The sequence below is a fragment of the Branchiostoma floridae genome, chromosome 6 (assembly GCF_000003815.2).
Source record: "Branchiostoma floridae strain S238N-H82 chromosome 6, Bfl_VNyyK, whole genome shotgun sequence".
NCBI classification, from domain to species: domain Eukaryota; kingdom Metazoa; phylum Chordata; class Leptocardii; order Amphioxiformes; family Branchiostomatidae; genus Branchiostoma; species Branchiostoma floridae.
In genome coordinates this window covers 9,215,805-9,229,758 of record NC_049984.1, presented here as the reverse complement: position 1 = coordinate 9,229,758, position 13,954 = coordinate 9,215,805, and the positions used below count along the sequence as shown (strand labels likewise).

Below are 13,954 nucleotides of genomic sequence, written 5' to 3'. Positions count from 1 at the left end.
AAATAATAAAATCACATGAACAACCATTTAGCTGTTTTAATGTTTGCCTTTTCCCCTATTGAGAATATTGGCCTTGTAACAACAGGGCATGAAAAAGTGTACTAGCTGGTACATGAGCTTGACTCTGTGTGTAAAGGTTATAGAATAAAGTACATATAGCATAGCATACAATATAGGTTCTGAAGCAAATCTAAGACAGAATGATACCACTAAATTGTGCAGGAGGTATCATGATCTGGTGGACAATTTGTCATATAATTTGTAAAAGTAAAGACCACCCATAGAACTGAGTGACCATTGATAACGGTTCAGGAGGGCGTTATTTTGTATGGTACATGTAATTTGTTGACTCTTAAGGCTGTGCTTATGCCAGGTGAAGTTTCTCTTACTTCTTTTTGTTAAAGATCCCATTCGTCAGGACGTCCACCAGGGCCTTGTCTCGCTGCGCCCCCTCCAGAAACTCCTCCAGGGTGATGATTTGGTCATCGTTGTGGTCCAGCAGCTCGAAGATCTTGTCTCTTCTTTTGGCTGGACACCTCTCTTCCGGTGGGAGTGAGTCGATGATCTCAGACCCCATCATGTCATAGATGGCCTGGAGTACAAAATTACAACCTGGTGTCATTTTGTGTTTCAGTTACACTTTCTACAAAAGTGTCATCGACTTCTCCTCCTTTCTTGTCGACAAAATAACTGATGTATGATGAGGTTTTGGAAGTCGAGGTGATGTTTTCGAAAATTCAAAATTATTGAATGGACCTCGTAGGTACCAAGAACTGAAGGGGCATCCTCACCAGATAGCCTTAAAATGCTTAAAGCTAGCTGTGCAAGAGTTATGTGTGACAAGTCGTTCAGTGTTACTAGTATAACCAGCTACTGCAACGCCTTGTGCCTGCGAAGTTGGTGTGTTACGCGTAAGGACGGGTTAGATGATAATACCTACTTCATATTTTCACCACATTCGCTAATTGCGTCATGGACTTAAAGATATAAATATAAAAATAGAAATATAAAAAAATAAAGTCTTACCTCCAGAATATTGAGCATCTCATCCTTGGTGATAAAACCGTCCTTGTCCAGGTCGTACATCCCGAACGTCCATCTCAGCTTGTCCTCCACGCTGCCTCGTGACGTCATACTGACGGCCGTCAGGAACTCCGGAAAGTCGACATACCCGTCTTTGTTGGTGTCGAACGTCCTGAAGACATGCTTGGCGAAGTCGTCGGCGTTCCCCGATGGGAAAAATCTGTAAAATGCACGTCTGAATTTTTAGCAAATATGGCTAGACACAGCTTATTTTTACCATCCAATTGTCTTTCAACCAAAAAGCTTCATTTGCCGAAAGCTATAATGACTATTCACATTCTAGTCGTATAAACTCCTCGCGTTAATTGACTGTTCGGAAAAGTTCTAAGCGATCCATCATAATCCTCGCCGCAAGACATGACTGATGGAGGGTTATTTTCAGTAGCAACTCGTCGGCTGGAGACACGTCGCCTGGCCATTACAGTCAAGGGAGTACTAATACCATACACGTGGTGGTTTTTGTATATGGAAAATCCAGGAGCGATGTTTGCTGTGGTTATTTTGAGCCAATGTTGGTCACACACTTGTGTCGGGATCATGACGCTGCGGTTTGAACAGATCTAACCTACTTCTGCTCATGTCGGAACACATGCAACGTTTTTGTACAGTGACTTTCAAATGCTTCATCCATGTCTACTTCTGTGCGTTTATGGCTGTAAAGGACTTTATACGAAAGGGTTTTCGCGTCATGCTCTCATTGTGATAACTTATCCGTAATGTCGCTGCATTTTAGCACATTTTTGTCATATGACGTCGACAAAACAACAGAAAGATAAATGTTCTAAGGGGGCGGTTGTTAACAGCTGAATCAGCATTATTGCTCATATTTTAGATACCACCTTCCCGTTTTCAACTTTTCTGCGTCATGGCAAAGCGGAGTCGTCGACCCACAACTTTGATTATATCCATCTTACCTCCCATAGATGTACTTGAACTCCTTGAGCGTGACCTTGCCAGTCGGACAGTCCCTGTGAAATCCCTTGTACAGCTGCTTGATTTCCTCTTCGGAAAAGTTTGTGTTCTCCAAGAGATCCTGTAGCGTCTTTTTGTTTAGCTTGCTGCCACTCTTGCCCATGGTGCACGGCTCTGCTTCTTGGCAGTGACACCCCAGCAGCTGCCAACCCGTCTGGCTCAAGTAGACCAATCTACGCACGACGAGTGGCTACCGGGTACCCTTGACAATGGTAGCTATGAGGAGATGGTGCTTGGCCGTCCTTTGCAGTACATCGAACCACGGTATAGAAATACCAGTAAGCCGACACCAGAAGTATTAGCTCCTTGGTGGGAGATAAATGTCATACGTATGGTAACGATAGAATAAGAACGGGAAGAAATGACTACCAGCAAGAGCCAGCAATAGTCATACAGCAACGCAGTGTCTAAGTCGATTGCTTTTAAAATGACACGTTACGTAAGTAGTTGATTTTTGGTCGATAAAACACAGGCCACCTACGAGAAGCTCTTAACTCTGCCACTGATGTATTGAACCTGGAACCTAATTAACTTGGCTTACGTTCTGAAGTTTTATGTTTACAGCAGCTTACTTCTTTGAGAAGATGGTTCATTTCAGTTGAAATCCTCCTCGACAAAACATGGCATGTGTTTTAACTTTCAACACCTCTGAAATTTGTCTATTGTTTACGGTAGATTTTTTTGTTGGCTGGCTAGTGTCTTGTTAGATTTGATGCGGATGAATTGAAAACTAACAGTGGTCATAAATATGAATCGATAGAACTGGAACACGGTAGGTTAGTTATGATAACACGAGTGTGATTTTTCTTGGATCCTCTCTTACAAGCGATCAATGTGGTTGCGGTCATTACGTTTTCGACGAGTGACAGAAGTATACACAGTGTTTCGCGTCTACCTCTTGCCGGGCTTCCTAACATTGTTGGAATATATGACCTATATAGTACATGTACATATTTTCACATTGTTGATGAAAACACGCCATTGGTAGCATTTGAGGTCATCAATTGTAACCGCAAATGCTTTACAAATACAGATAAGGATACAGGTACAGACTCAAATTTCTTTTGTAGAACAACGTATGTTACAATATCCCCTGATACGTAATTTTGGTCGTCCTTTGTCCAAGTATAATAAGAATAAAACGTAGAGATAGATCTCAATACGATACAGGACATATAAAGTTAACAGTGAGGTATAGACGGACGTGGTGTGCGCATACATATCACGGGTTTGTATGCCTGTTTTGGAAAAAAAAACGACAAAGCAGCACAGACCAACGCACCTTTTCAATGGTCCAGGAGCTGAGTTTCTACATTCTGTTAGCACTTGGGGACATGGCGTTCTTTGCCGATCGTGGACTTGGTGATATACAGCTCTCGCGTGGTAGTTAAACACACACTCAGCAGGAAGCTGTATATAATGACGGACTGCCGACTCACAGCAGCTGTTCCTGCACCCGGCCGCGTGTTGTACTGAGAATTGATCGGGAGCTTTATAAGGGCGCACTTGCCCATTACCGTTGTTTCCAGATGTCATGTGGTTGATTTAAGGACTGCAGTTTGGGGTGGGGGGCAGCGAATGAGCGGAAGGCATGCTGTCAAGGACACAGTTTGTAGGGCACCCTGATATACGCCAGGTACGGATCCGAAACAGCTTATCCACAAAGTTGTCATCCCTGTAATCTATCAATCAATAAGACGTCACCGTAGTCAACGTTTGAAGGCCCGACGGCATCTGCGCTCTTGTCAGACTGTCTGCTGAGGGGACTGAAATGCGATGGATCAACCTTGGGCCGTCTCAGATTAGACCTGGAGACATTGGATCAGTTTCATACCAATAAGGAACAATGACATTGTCCAAAAGTACTACTATGGATAACGCAGTGTAACATATTAGGTATGCAACGACAAGTGTCCATGGTTTGATATTGCAGGACCTAGGCGTTAGACGAGTCCCTGACACGTGTTATATTGACATACGTACATTTGCATTCATATATTTCGAACCGTGAGGAAAAAGAATATGAAAAGAGGATCCAGAGTACGCTTGGCTTTTTTAATTCTAGCCGAACAGACAGAACCAACATACACATCAACCGTTATCGATACACGTGTACTATACATTCGACTAAAGCTACTACAGAGTCAATTGCACTATAGGTGACGCCACATGTATTAGATACCAGTTCGAGCGCCCATGGATCCTATTTACAACTTCTAAGTTGTATCTTACAAAAGTCTAAGTAAGTAGACACATGTATGTCCATATCCCGGCTTGTTGGGTGCCACTCCAATGCAGTTCTGCAAATGTCTTAACAATGCAAGTTGTTGACCTTAAGCTTGTCACAGTTTTTCCTGACGCATTTACTTTACTGAGCCATGTGGAGACTGCAAACTTTGTTGTGGAAAGTGCTCTCTGCATTCAAGTTCTCGGTGTTTACAAAACGTTGTGTGCGTAGAGTTCTAAAACAAATGACATACTACCTTTGAAGATTTCCCCTTCATTCAACTGCTTTTTTTCTAGAACACTTATTCATGTAAGTTACACGCATTCGCAAAGAGCTGCCCGTGAATCATATGCACAAAAGCGCCCTCTGCCAATTCGTTTGTAAAAGTGGATGCAGTGACAAAAGCAAGGACGGTATCTGATTCGATAAGTAGCAATACTCAAACTAAACGTCGTGAAAATGATATCTAAAACCGATGGAACACATAGATGAGCAAAAACAAAATACGGACAGTCGACAACACACCGTGAAGCAGTTCATACCAATGATTAAAGCACTCTAACAGAGACGCCAGCCACCAAAGTGGGAAAACATACTCCATAGGATCCACGTGTGCCTGGTCTGCAGTTTGCAAGGAAGGTGATAGGAGAATATCCTGCAATGTTTGAGAACTTCTGAATTCGGTTCCCAACTACCCACCAAAAACTATCAATTCCATTTGTAATATTTTATTACATTGTTCACTGAGTGCGAAATCGACAGATTTTGCGATTTTTAAGACCATTAGATCTTTCGCCTAGTCCTATAGCCTTCCAATGCAGTCTTATATTTCGTTTAGAAATGATTTTTTTTACCTGTCCTATTAGCTTACAAAGACACAACACGTCCTATTGAAAAATATTTCCATTGAGAAGTCGCGATCGTCTCCAGATAGGTGATAACACTACAAGCAAAGGAACTCAGTATATCTTACCCCAGTCTTTTATCTCGGAGCAGATTTCTTGAGATTTGTCCAACTTGAATTTTCATTTCCCGATGGATCTGTGTTATGATTGATCGTTCAGTTGCTTCCCTGATCTTATCTGAGCAGAATGTTAAAGATTTTAAAGGCGACTTCAGCTGATAACCTTTCAAACTACTCTCTCCCAACTAAAAAGGAAAGGGATTCTAATCAGAAGAATATAACTCTGAAGTGTTCCCGTGTCGTCTACTGCACGACGTTCTGCGTTAACATGGCGATAAGCTCCTTGTCCTGCTGGGCTCCCCTGATGAACTCGTTGATGTTGATCTCGTCGTCCTTGTTGGCGTCCATGAGTTTGAAGAGTTCCTCCGCCCGTTCTTGTGGGGAGGAGTTGTCCGGCAGCAACGCTGTCCTCATCTGGGGCGTCATCATCTTATGGATGGACTGAGGGAATGGATTTTCTTTGAGTTAATCATTACCATTTCAAGTCGGATCACAGAAGCGTTAGTGAACCTCCCCTAGATTCTAATTTTTAATAGCCACAGCCTTTCCCTACCCCCTCTTATCCTCATCGTGGTTTCCCCCTTCATGGCGGTCGAGTGTGTCGCCGCTATTCCATATATTGTGTTTGTGCTATCTGTGAGTGGACAGGAAATGGAGTTCTCTTCGGAGAAGAGCATGAAACCTGCAACTTATGGACGTTTTACATTACAAACTAACTCTGCCGCTGGTATTCTCAATAACAATAAACTGTTATTTCAACATCGTAACTATTGCGAGGTAATATAGAAACCTTTCACTCACACCCTAGTTATTTGCCTATGTTGATACCCACCTGATGTGGGGGCATTAAAAAGTCTACGGCGATGCAGACATTTTGAACATGTTAAAAATCCATTTCAGCTTTATTTGGTACATGTATGGCATTCCCCGATGGCTAATTGTACCTTCGATTTACTGCGATTGACGTAGGTAAGCTCATAAATCCCAGTCATACGTTGACCTACAACGTTTGTGACCACGACTTCATATACTTAAATACTATTGCGCCCGATTTTCCCATGCGTACGCGACCCTCTGTCGATCTTAAAATCCATGATCGGCCGACCTTCCAGCAATCTCGAAGCACGCCCGAATATCGTCGACAATGTGTCAAGGGTATAACCACATCGGTCTTTGTGACGCCCCACTGCCTTTGGAAATACTACACCCGTGCCTACCCACCTGTAATATCTCCACCATCTCCGCCCTGGTGATACAGCCGTCCCCGTCCATGTCGTACATACTGAAGGCCCACTTCAGCTTGTCCTCCGCCGTGCCCTTGGACGTGGCGCTGGCCGCCATCAGGAACTCCCGGAAGTCCACCACGCCGTCACCGTTGATGTCGAACGTCCTGAACACGTGCTCCGAGAACTCGTCCGCCGTTCCTGTCGGGAAGTATCTGAAAACAAAACATTATAATTGATTCATTGATTGATTGAAGACCCTTACTGCACATTTTTGCTACACGGGGCTGACTACAGGTGCCATAAGACTTGTTGAAAAGATCCAGTTAACAGATACAAAATTAAACTATAAATTTAACTTATCCTCGCTTAATAGTGGAGATACAAGAAATGTTTTATGATCGATTGTAGACTAGAAAGGTGACGTTTGTAAGCAAATAAATAATGTTTACCTTCACATGGTCCAGCCTAACAGACTATTGCTCTGTTTACTCTTACACACCTAAACACATTCAGGTTCATGGTAACCAGCCTCTGTCCTGCCACCTGCTACATAATGTAGCAGTAACCATGGTGACAGGTGGTCAGGACTTCAATGAAATGAGCGCCGTACATAACGTAAGAAGAAAATCAGGTGGAGAACAGCGAAGAGCCTTCCATGTGTTTGTTTTTTATCGTGTTAGTTTTTCCGCTGGACTTCAGGCAAGATCTACATTACCTAATACTAGTAGTATGCTTTGTGACCATGTACAGCGAGTGCAATGATGAATAGAGATGTACCCCCAATGTTGCCTCCCTCATCACAACAGAGCGTGAACATATCCCACTGTAATATATTTTCAATTTTCTGGAACACCAGGTTAGTTCCCGTCTCTGTAAACCGCTCAGACCACAGAGGGGTGAGCAATCTTGAACGTTAGTGCCAGCGGACGGGCATCGTAATAAGCACTTAACCCTGTGGCAGCACAGATGCGTCGAGCGGAAGTTAGAGTATGCAAACCATGGCCTACGTGCAGGTCTTACAATAAGGCCCATAACCACCAAAGGGTATACAAAGTTTTTTTCCAGGAACCATCTGTTGAACCGTAAATACAAGCCGGGGAGAAGATGCGCTGCTAGAAGGACGTGAATATCACCCTTGATTCAACGTTTCAAAGATCCGGCCACTTCCTTCTCGAAATCCTGTTTCTTTCTTTTGTATCAGGAGTTTCAGGACCAACTGTTGTATGAAGCACGTGAATGTCGCCGCTCGTCAAGATGATCGAGATAAAGAACTTTTGCGCCTCTTGCTTTCATCTAAAATCACAGCAAAACGTAGCCATTATGTCGCTACCTCTGATTTTGCCTTATCTCATTCTAATTGGTAGGAAATATGTCCTGGAGCACAGAAATACAAATTGATATTTCTTCATGTGAGATAAACTTTTTAGCTTCAACTGACATAATCCTTCGGTGCCCAGTGAATAAAAAAGAATTATATTCATGAAATAGCCACAACGTCAACCCGTTTCAATCAGAACGATATAGCCCATGGCATTTCTCTCTCATCGGACAGGTTAAATTGCCTTGGCTTGAGGAGATCCTTTCGTGTCTCGCATGGGAGACTCTGGCTCCTCCAGGGAACACCTGAAGATAAGACAGCTAAAGAAGCCGTCGTGCGTGCAGCGAACTCCATCACCCTCCGTAATACCGAGGATTACAGTCGTGACAACGCGCTAAACCCCTGAAGGAGACTTCATCAACTTGATTTAGCGGGGTGAACAAGTCTACCAGACCTGCCCTGCATGCGGCGCCATGCCGGCTGTCGGGCTGAGCACAGTATCAATCTGATGTGCGAATCCGTCGGTGGGTAAATGCATACAACCCACTCTATTACCATTGACATGTTTGAACATTATGCCTCTATCTCCAGCTTTTCTCAATTACTATGTGTCGTACATAGATGGAAACACATTGGGCACGGTGGTAGTGAAGCATTCTGTCAGGTATAGACACGGGAAGTGCTCCTCTTATTCAGCCAACTAAAAGTAGCTGTTCACGTGAAAGAAAGCGAGCAGAGCTAACATGAAGGCGTGAAGTTTTCCAACCCAGCACGGAAAAATTCTACAGGACGGCCAAGGACGCTCCAGTCATGTTCTAACGTTATGCCTCTATCTCCAGCTTTTCTCGATTAGGCCACGTTGATTTGATTATATGGATGACATCCGCGCTCGCACCAATTTTCGGCCATTTCCCCCAAAAAAAGTTTTCGACCACACAATAAATTGTGTAAAACAGCTGTAAAATGAGCACAAATATTCCGTAGATTGAAAAAAAAGTATCAGAAAACAGATAACTAATGCCATAGAATGCCAAAATGAATCTAAAGTCAAAGAATAAGATGTGGATGACAGAAAGAAAAAGAAAATCTATTGTTGCCTGGGGAAGGTACCAGTACAGAAAATTCAGGTCCAGAGGATCATTTACAGGTCCGGACATGAACCTGGACCTGATTGTCTGTGGAAACTTGAGAACTGGCAATACTCAAAACAATGGTAATTGGTCAATTTTGCTGCAAAGGAATCTGTTTGGTGGATTATTGGACTCCCACTGCATTTTAAAATCCCATCTCCATGTAATAAAGGCTAACTGTCTCTGTACCTTTGACTGTAGAAACTGTGGTGCAATTGACTATAAACTCTACTTGTATTCGCTCTTGTTGTCTTCTTGGCCCCCCAGTTAGACCCCAAATGGCTGCCGACATAGTGTGTCCATTTTGTAATTGGCGAAACCTGTTCCTCTGTTGTTTCTTTCAGGTCTGTTTTTTTTCGGATTGGTCTAAGAAGAAAAAAATGTTTTGCACCCGTATAATGTACTGGTCCCTACACCTACATGTTGTAACTGTTGGCATACCATACTATGTGTGTTTAGTCCTATGTTCAACCTTCCTGGCCACTTTGATTTCATACTGAAGGCAACTTTTTTTTTTGGCCAAACTTTTTTTTTATTCGCTCGCTCGCATCAGTTTTGGAGTTCCCGGAGGATGTCATCCATATAATCAAATCAACATGGCCTTACTAGGTGTCGTACATATAGATGGAAACACATTGGGCACGGTGGTAGTGAAGCATTGTGTCAGGTATATACATGGTAAGTGCTCCTTTAAATCTGCCAACAGCGCTTTACCTCAAAGAAAAAGCAAGCAAAGTTAACATGAAGGCATGAAGCTTTCCAATCCCGTACGGAACATTTCTATAGGACGGCCAAGGACGTTCCAGTCAATAGCGTAACACATCGTACTGACAACACCGTGGCTGACAGACCTCTCAGTGTAATGGGGCGTGTAGCATTGAAGGCGGATATCCCCGGCAATAATAGAATACCATAACTGCGTTGCTCTAGGTAAAAACGAAGATAATGTATTCCTAGTGTGTCATTACCCTTGTACCAGCTTACAGTAAGTTTCTACTAGCTTACATAAGCTTTACGAGTAGACGTAAACCTACTACTTCTACATTAGCTTTGAATAATACGTTGACAAATATACGGTGTTTAGGAATATGCGCACACGAGCATTAACAACAGGTCAGTACATTCACTATACCCACACCGTACACACACCATTTACTTTAACTGCTCCATTTCTTTACGAATGATAGGTGGGTATATTGTGTTTGACTTCTGCCTTCAGCAAGCGATGTCTTCGAGTGAATGTTCTCAATTGATCGACGTGATTTTTTGTTTTCTTTTTCACAAGAAGACCTCGAATATCTACGAACGATCTACTATATAGTACCACAAAAACGATCCCTGACATCAACCAAAACATGTAATCCTTACAGTTAGACACTCTCAACAATCGGTTGTTATCAGGAAGCCCGATGGAATAGTTTGTGCAACATGACATCAAAAGAGAGTGGACTCTCTTGCATGTCTATCCATGCGTGAGTTTTGTCGTTATTCCTGTAAGGGGCTCGACCTGCATTCTGCACATGTGCCAACAGCTCCTTGATTTGCTCTCCTGTTGTATGTATATGCTAAAAGACATGGCCCGTGGAGGACAGTACATGACGATAATTCATTAAAGTTCACACCAAATGCGTCCGATTCATCATCTATGTAATCTATACGTCCTTCATACTCCCCTCAGACATAACAATACAGGTGTTACACAATTATCCAGCACTTATCTACAACACATCCCAGCTCTGCACTCTAGCTTCGCCCCCTCCGAGGCACTCCGGATACCCCTGAGACTGTATAACGTTGTCTTAATGCTATTTTCCCTAGGATATCACTATCAGTCACAACGTTGCAGCCACACAACGTGCATTCTCGAGTGAGCACAGCAACATGTTAGGGTGAAGGATAACGTGCCTTGGAAGGAGATGAATAGCTTGACTTTCATCCAACTATTTTTTTTTCAGAAAGTACAATACCTATGTTCTCAAAGTCTCTCTCTCTCCCTCCCTCTCTCTCTCTCTCTCTCTCTCTCCCTCTCTCTCTGTGTGTGCAAGCTTCATTTCAGAAGAATCTTGGCTCAGAGTGTATATCATTTTTCATCTACCCTATGTCGAATGATTTATCAAGAAAATCTTACAGGCGGCGCCGTGAAGCCTTGGTGTATGCCTTGTGGCTGACGGGCACATCTATGCCTAGATCCGGACTTGATACAATAACAGTCATGTTACAATAACACCGCCCACTCAGCATTAACGTTACTAGTGACGGAGACCAGGCGCGTCTGGGGATGATGGGCAAATAAATCAATCAAGACAGGAGAGAAAACACGCCACAAAATGGTGTAGGCGTTCAGCAGAGGTGTTAACTAACGCAACAAGTTTATGGAGGTGACAAAATAACGCTAATAAAGCAACCCTTTTTGATCAGACAATATCTTCTAACCCCATATTCCCTTCAGATTCTCATAGTTGTTTGTTATCTGTTGACTTGGTTGGGAAACGTGGGATTAGTTTAATTGCACATTACTTAAAAGTAGCTTGAGATAGACAGATGTAAGAGAGACGAAAACATCTCGAGTTTGAAAGCCTACCGTTTTTATACATACAAGTACTCTACATGGTAAAATACTGGAGCGTTACGCGATGAACACATAGCCTGGGTACCATCCGGATAGTAGTTCGCTCCTATGTTTGTTTATGAATAGCAGAGAAGCGACTGTGTATAGTATATAATAAAAGTAGGAGCGAACTAATATCCGGATGGCACCCAGGCTAATGTTGACGGCCATGCGCGACAAAATGTCTACCTACCGCCCGTACACACGCTTGAACCCGGCGAGCGTGACCTTCCCGGTGGGACAGTCCCGGAGGAAGTCCTTGTGCAGATCTCGGATCTCCTGTTCCGTGAACCTCCTGTCCGTCAGCCGCACCAGCTCCTCCACTGTCTTCTTGTCCAGCTTGGCTTCACTCTGCCCCATGCTGCCCGTTGTCTGCCGAGACCTCGGCCACACAGAGAGTCTTAAGTCGTCTGAGCGGGCGCGAGACTGTCACAGCAACGTTTGTTGTTGTTGTTGGGGAGTGGAACACGGAGGTTAGGTGCGCACGGGTGTTGTTTGCATTGAAAGATGCTCTAATCGCGGGGAGCTGAATACAAGACTATAGTATACTCCACCGAAACCACGATGCACAGTGCAGCTCCGGAATTTAACAACGGTAGCTGAAATTCTACCGCGTGCGTCGGTTGGACAGCGTTCAGGGCAACGGACGTACCCCGGCCAAACCGCTCTTCCACTGGAGATGGGAGGCGGATTGTCTGATCAGCACCACGGACTGCACCACCCCCGCTGGAGCCCAGACTGATTATCCAGTCACAATGGCCGTAGTCCCAGCCTGTTTCACGCTTCTGTCGGTGATTATGTGGTGCGCTGGTCTCCTTGAATCGGCCTATTGAATGCGGCAGCCACGGGTGACGCCAGTCAGGCCCGAATTAGCGTGTCCACAACCTTCAAGCCCTCGAGCCTGGATCAGCTGCGCTCTGACGTCACCTACGACACTGTATCGAAGCAGAGGAAACAAGAAAGCTTTTAAAAAAAGCTGGCCGGGGCGCATTTGGAAGGACTACCTCAAAATTTCATGTTGTGTTCCAGTAAAATGTGCATCATTATTAAACTAGAAGTTTATATCTAAAATCTATGGGAAGTTGGCTGGAAACCTTTGTTCACTGGTATAATTGGATTTTCCGGCGTACTTTTGTGGGCGGAATTGTATCCCTTGTGTGCGCTGTGTGCCGGATATAAAAATCGTAAAAGAAACTCCGGTGCGAGACCACAGCCAAAGGCGGGAAGAGGTCCCGGATGTGCATTGTCGTTCTTTCTTCGTGACAGAAATTTCACAGGCAGACATGGTACGAATATGTAATGAACAGATTATGGACGGTCAATACTTCTCAAGCTTCTGAATCGTTTGGATATGAAAATTATCGTGCTGAAGATATTTATACGTGTCTGGGGGATCCTACCAGACAACTTGTATAACCAATCAGAAACCAGTCTGCGATTCTCCGCCAATCAACGATCAAATTGGCGTGTTGCTTTCTACCACGTCCGTAATAGGGATGTCTGAATCTTAATTTGCATACGGCAGCATATATAAACATGTTATGGTGGGTCCGGTGAGGCCGGAGTTGCGTCCTTGACTGGTTTGCGTGGGGTGCGGATCCATTGTGTACAGGTTTGTGTCCGATTTGGTGATTTGATAGAAAGAAATAACAATTTATGGAGTAGAGTTTGTTAAGCGAAATGTTTCTAGTTTGGTGATTTTGTGAGGTAAGGTTTGTTGTGGTGTATTTTTCTTAGAATTTTTTTTTGTGTAACACGTGTTTGGTCGATGTTTTGTTGGGCGTGATGACGGCAGAGGTTTTGCACAATGTTGTGCAGGATGTAGGTGTAATGGGAATGCAGAGGTCAAGATGTAAATTCTCCTAATTAGTTGTAAAGAACAAAGAGTTCAGTGGTAGTGGTATGCATAATTTAAGATCAATATATTAATAGCATTGTGACGCTGTTATATATACTGTTATGGCATGTTTTGCATGGGTAATTTGCAGATATATATCTATATTATAGGCATGTTTATGAAAGTAATTTATCGTTTGGCACGAATTTTTTGCGGGTATTTAATTTATTGTTTTGTTTAATGTTTCAATATGTAACTTATAAAATTATTTTTTAGGTGTGAGTTGGAAAATCAGGTTGACTGAGGGACGACGGGACGCTAGATTCTTGGTCGTTTTGTTAGCAGTGTCTTGTGCTAAGGTATGTGCACACTTTTAGGTGGTGTGGGTGTGTTAAGTAGTTTTATTAGTTTGAAACGATGTAGGTAAAGTTTTTTAATCAAATTGTTGCTATGGTAAAAGCGGTAGTGTGACTTGTTATTTTTGTATTACTTTTACATAGTATAGTGGGAGGTGTGGGAAATTTTGAGCAGTGAGAATGTCAAATATTTGAGGTTGTAGTGGGTATGATCTAAGAGCTATTTTGAATAG

At 43.3% G+C, this 13,954-nt stretch overlaps 2 protein-coding genes across 4 annotated transcripts in view; both read right to left on the bottom strand.

The window, feature by feature from the left end:
• Nucleotides 1-20: 20 nt before the first annotated feature.
• LOC118418535 (neurocalcin-delta-like) lies at nt 21-3,596 on the bottom strand. Of its 2 annotated transcripts, none has more exons than XM_035824523.1 (4): nt 3,330-3,596; nt 1,998-2,360; nt 1,027-1,243; nt 21-592 (listed from the first exon to the last, which is right to left on the bottom strand). In XM_035824523.1, exons 2-4 carry the CDS (start codon nt 2,156-2,158, stop codon nt 386-388), a joined length of 585 nt encoding a protein of 194 aa, XP_035680416.1. In that variant the 5' UTR covers nt 2,159-2,360; nt 3,330-3,596; the 3' UTR covers nt 21-385. The 2 variants fall into 2 exon arrangements, with proteins under 2 accessions (XP_035680416.1, XP_035680415.1); XM_035824522.1 differs by having other exon boundaries at nt 3,338-3,596.
• Nucleotides 3,597-5,182: 1,586 nt separating this feature from the next.
• Nucleotides 5,183-13,954, bottom strand: part of LOC118418537 (neurocalcin-delta-like) — a 36,546-nt gene continuing 27,774 nt past the window's right edge. For both annotated transcript variants that reach the window (XM_035824525.1, XM_035824526.1), the window contains exons 2-4: nt 11,722-12,463; nt 6,468-6,684; nt 5,183-5,687 (exon numbers count right to left, since the gene is read on the bottom strand). In XM_035824525.1, coding sequence (XP_035680418.1) covers nt 5,490-5,687; nt 6,468-6,684; nt 11,722-11,888 — 582 coding nt within the window. In that variant the 5' untranslated portion in view covers nt 11,889-12,463 and the 3' untranslated portion in view covers nt 5,183-5,489. The remainder of the gene's footprint in view (nt 5,688-6,467; nt 6,685-11,721; nt 12,464-13,954) is intronic.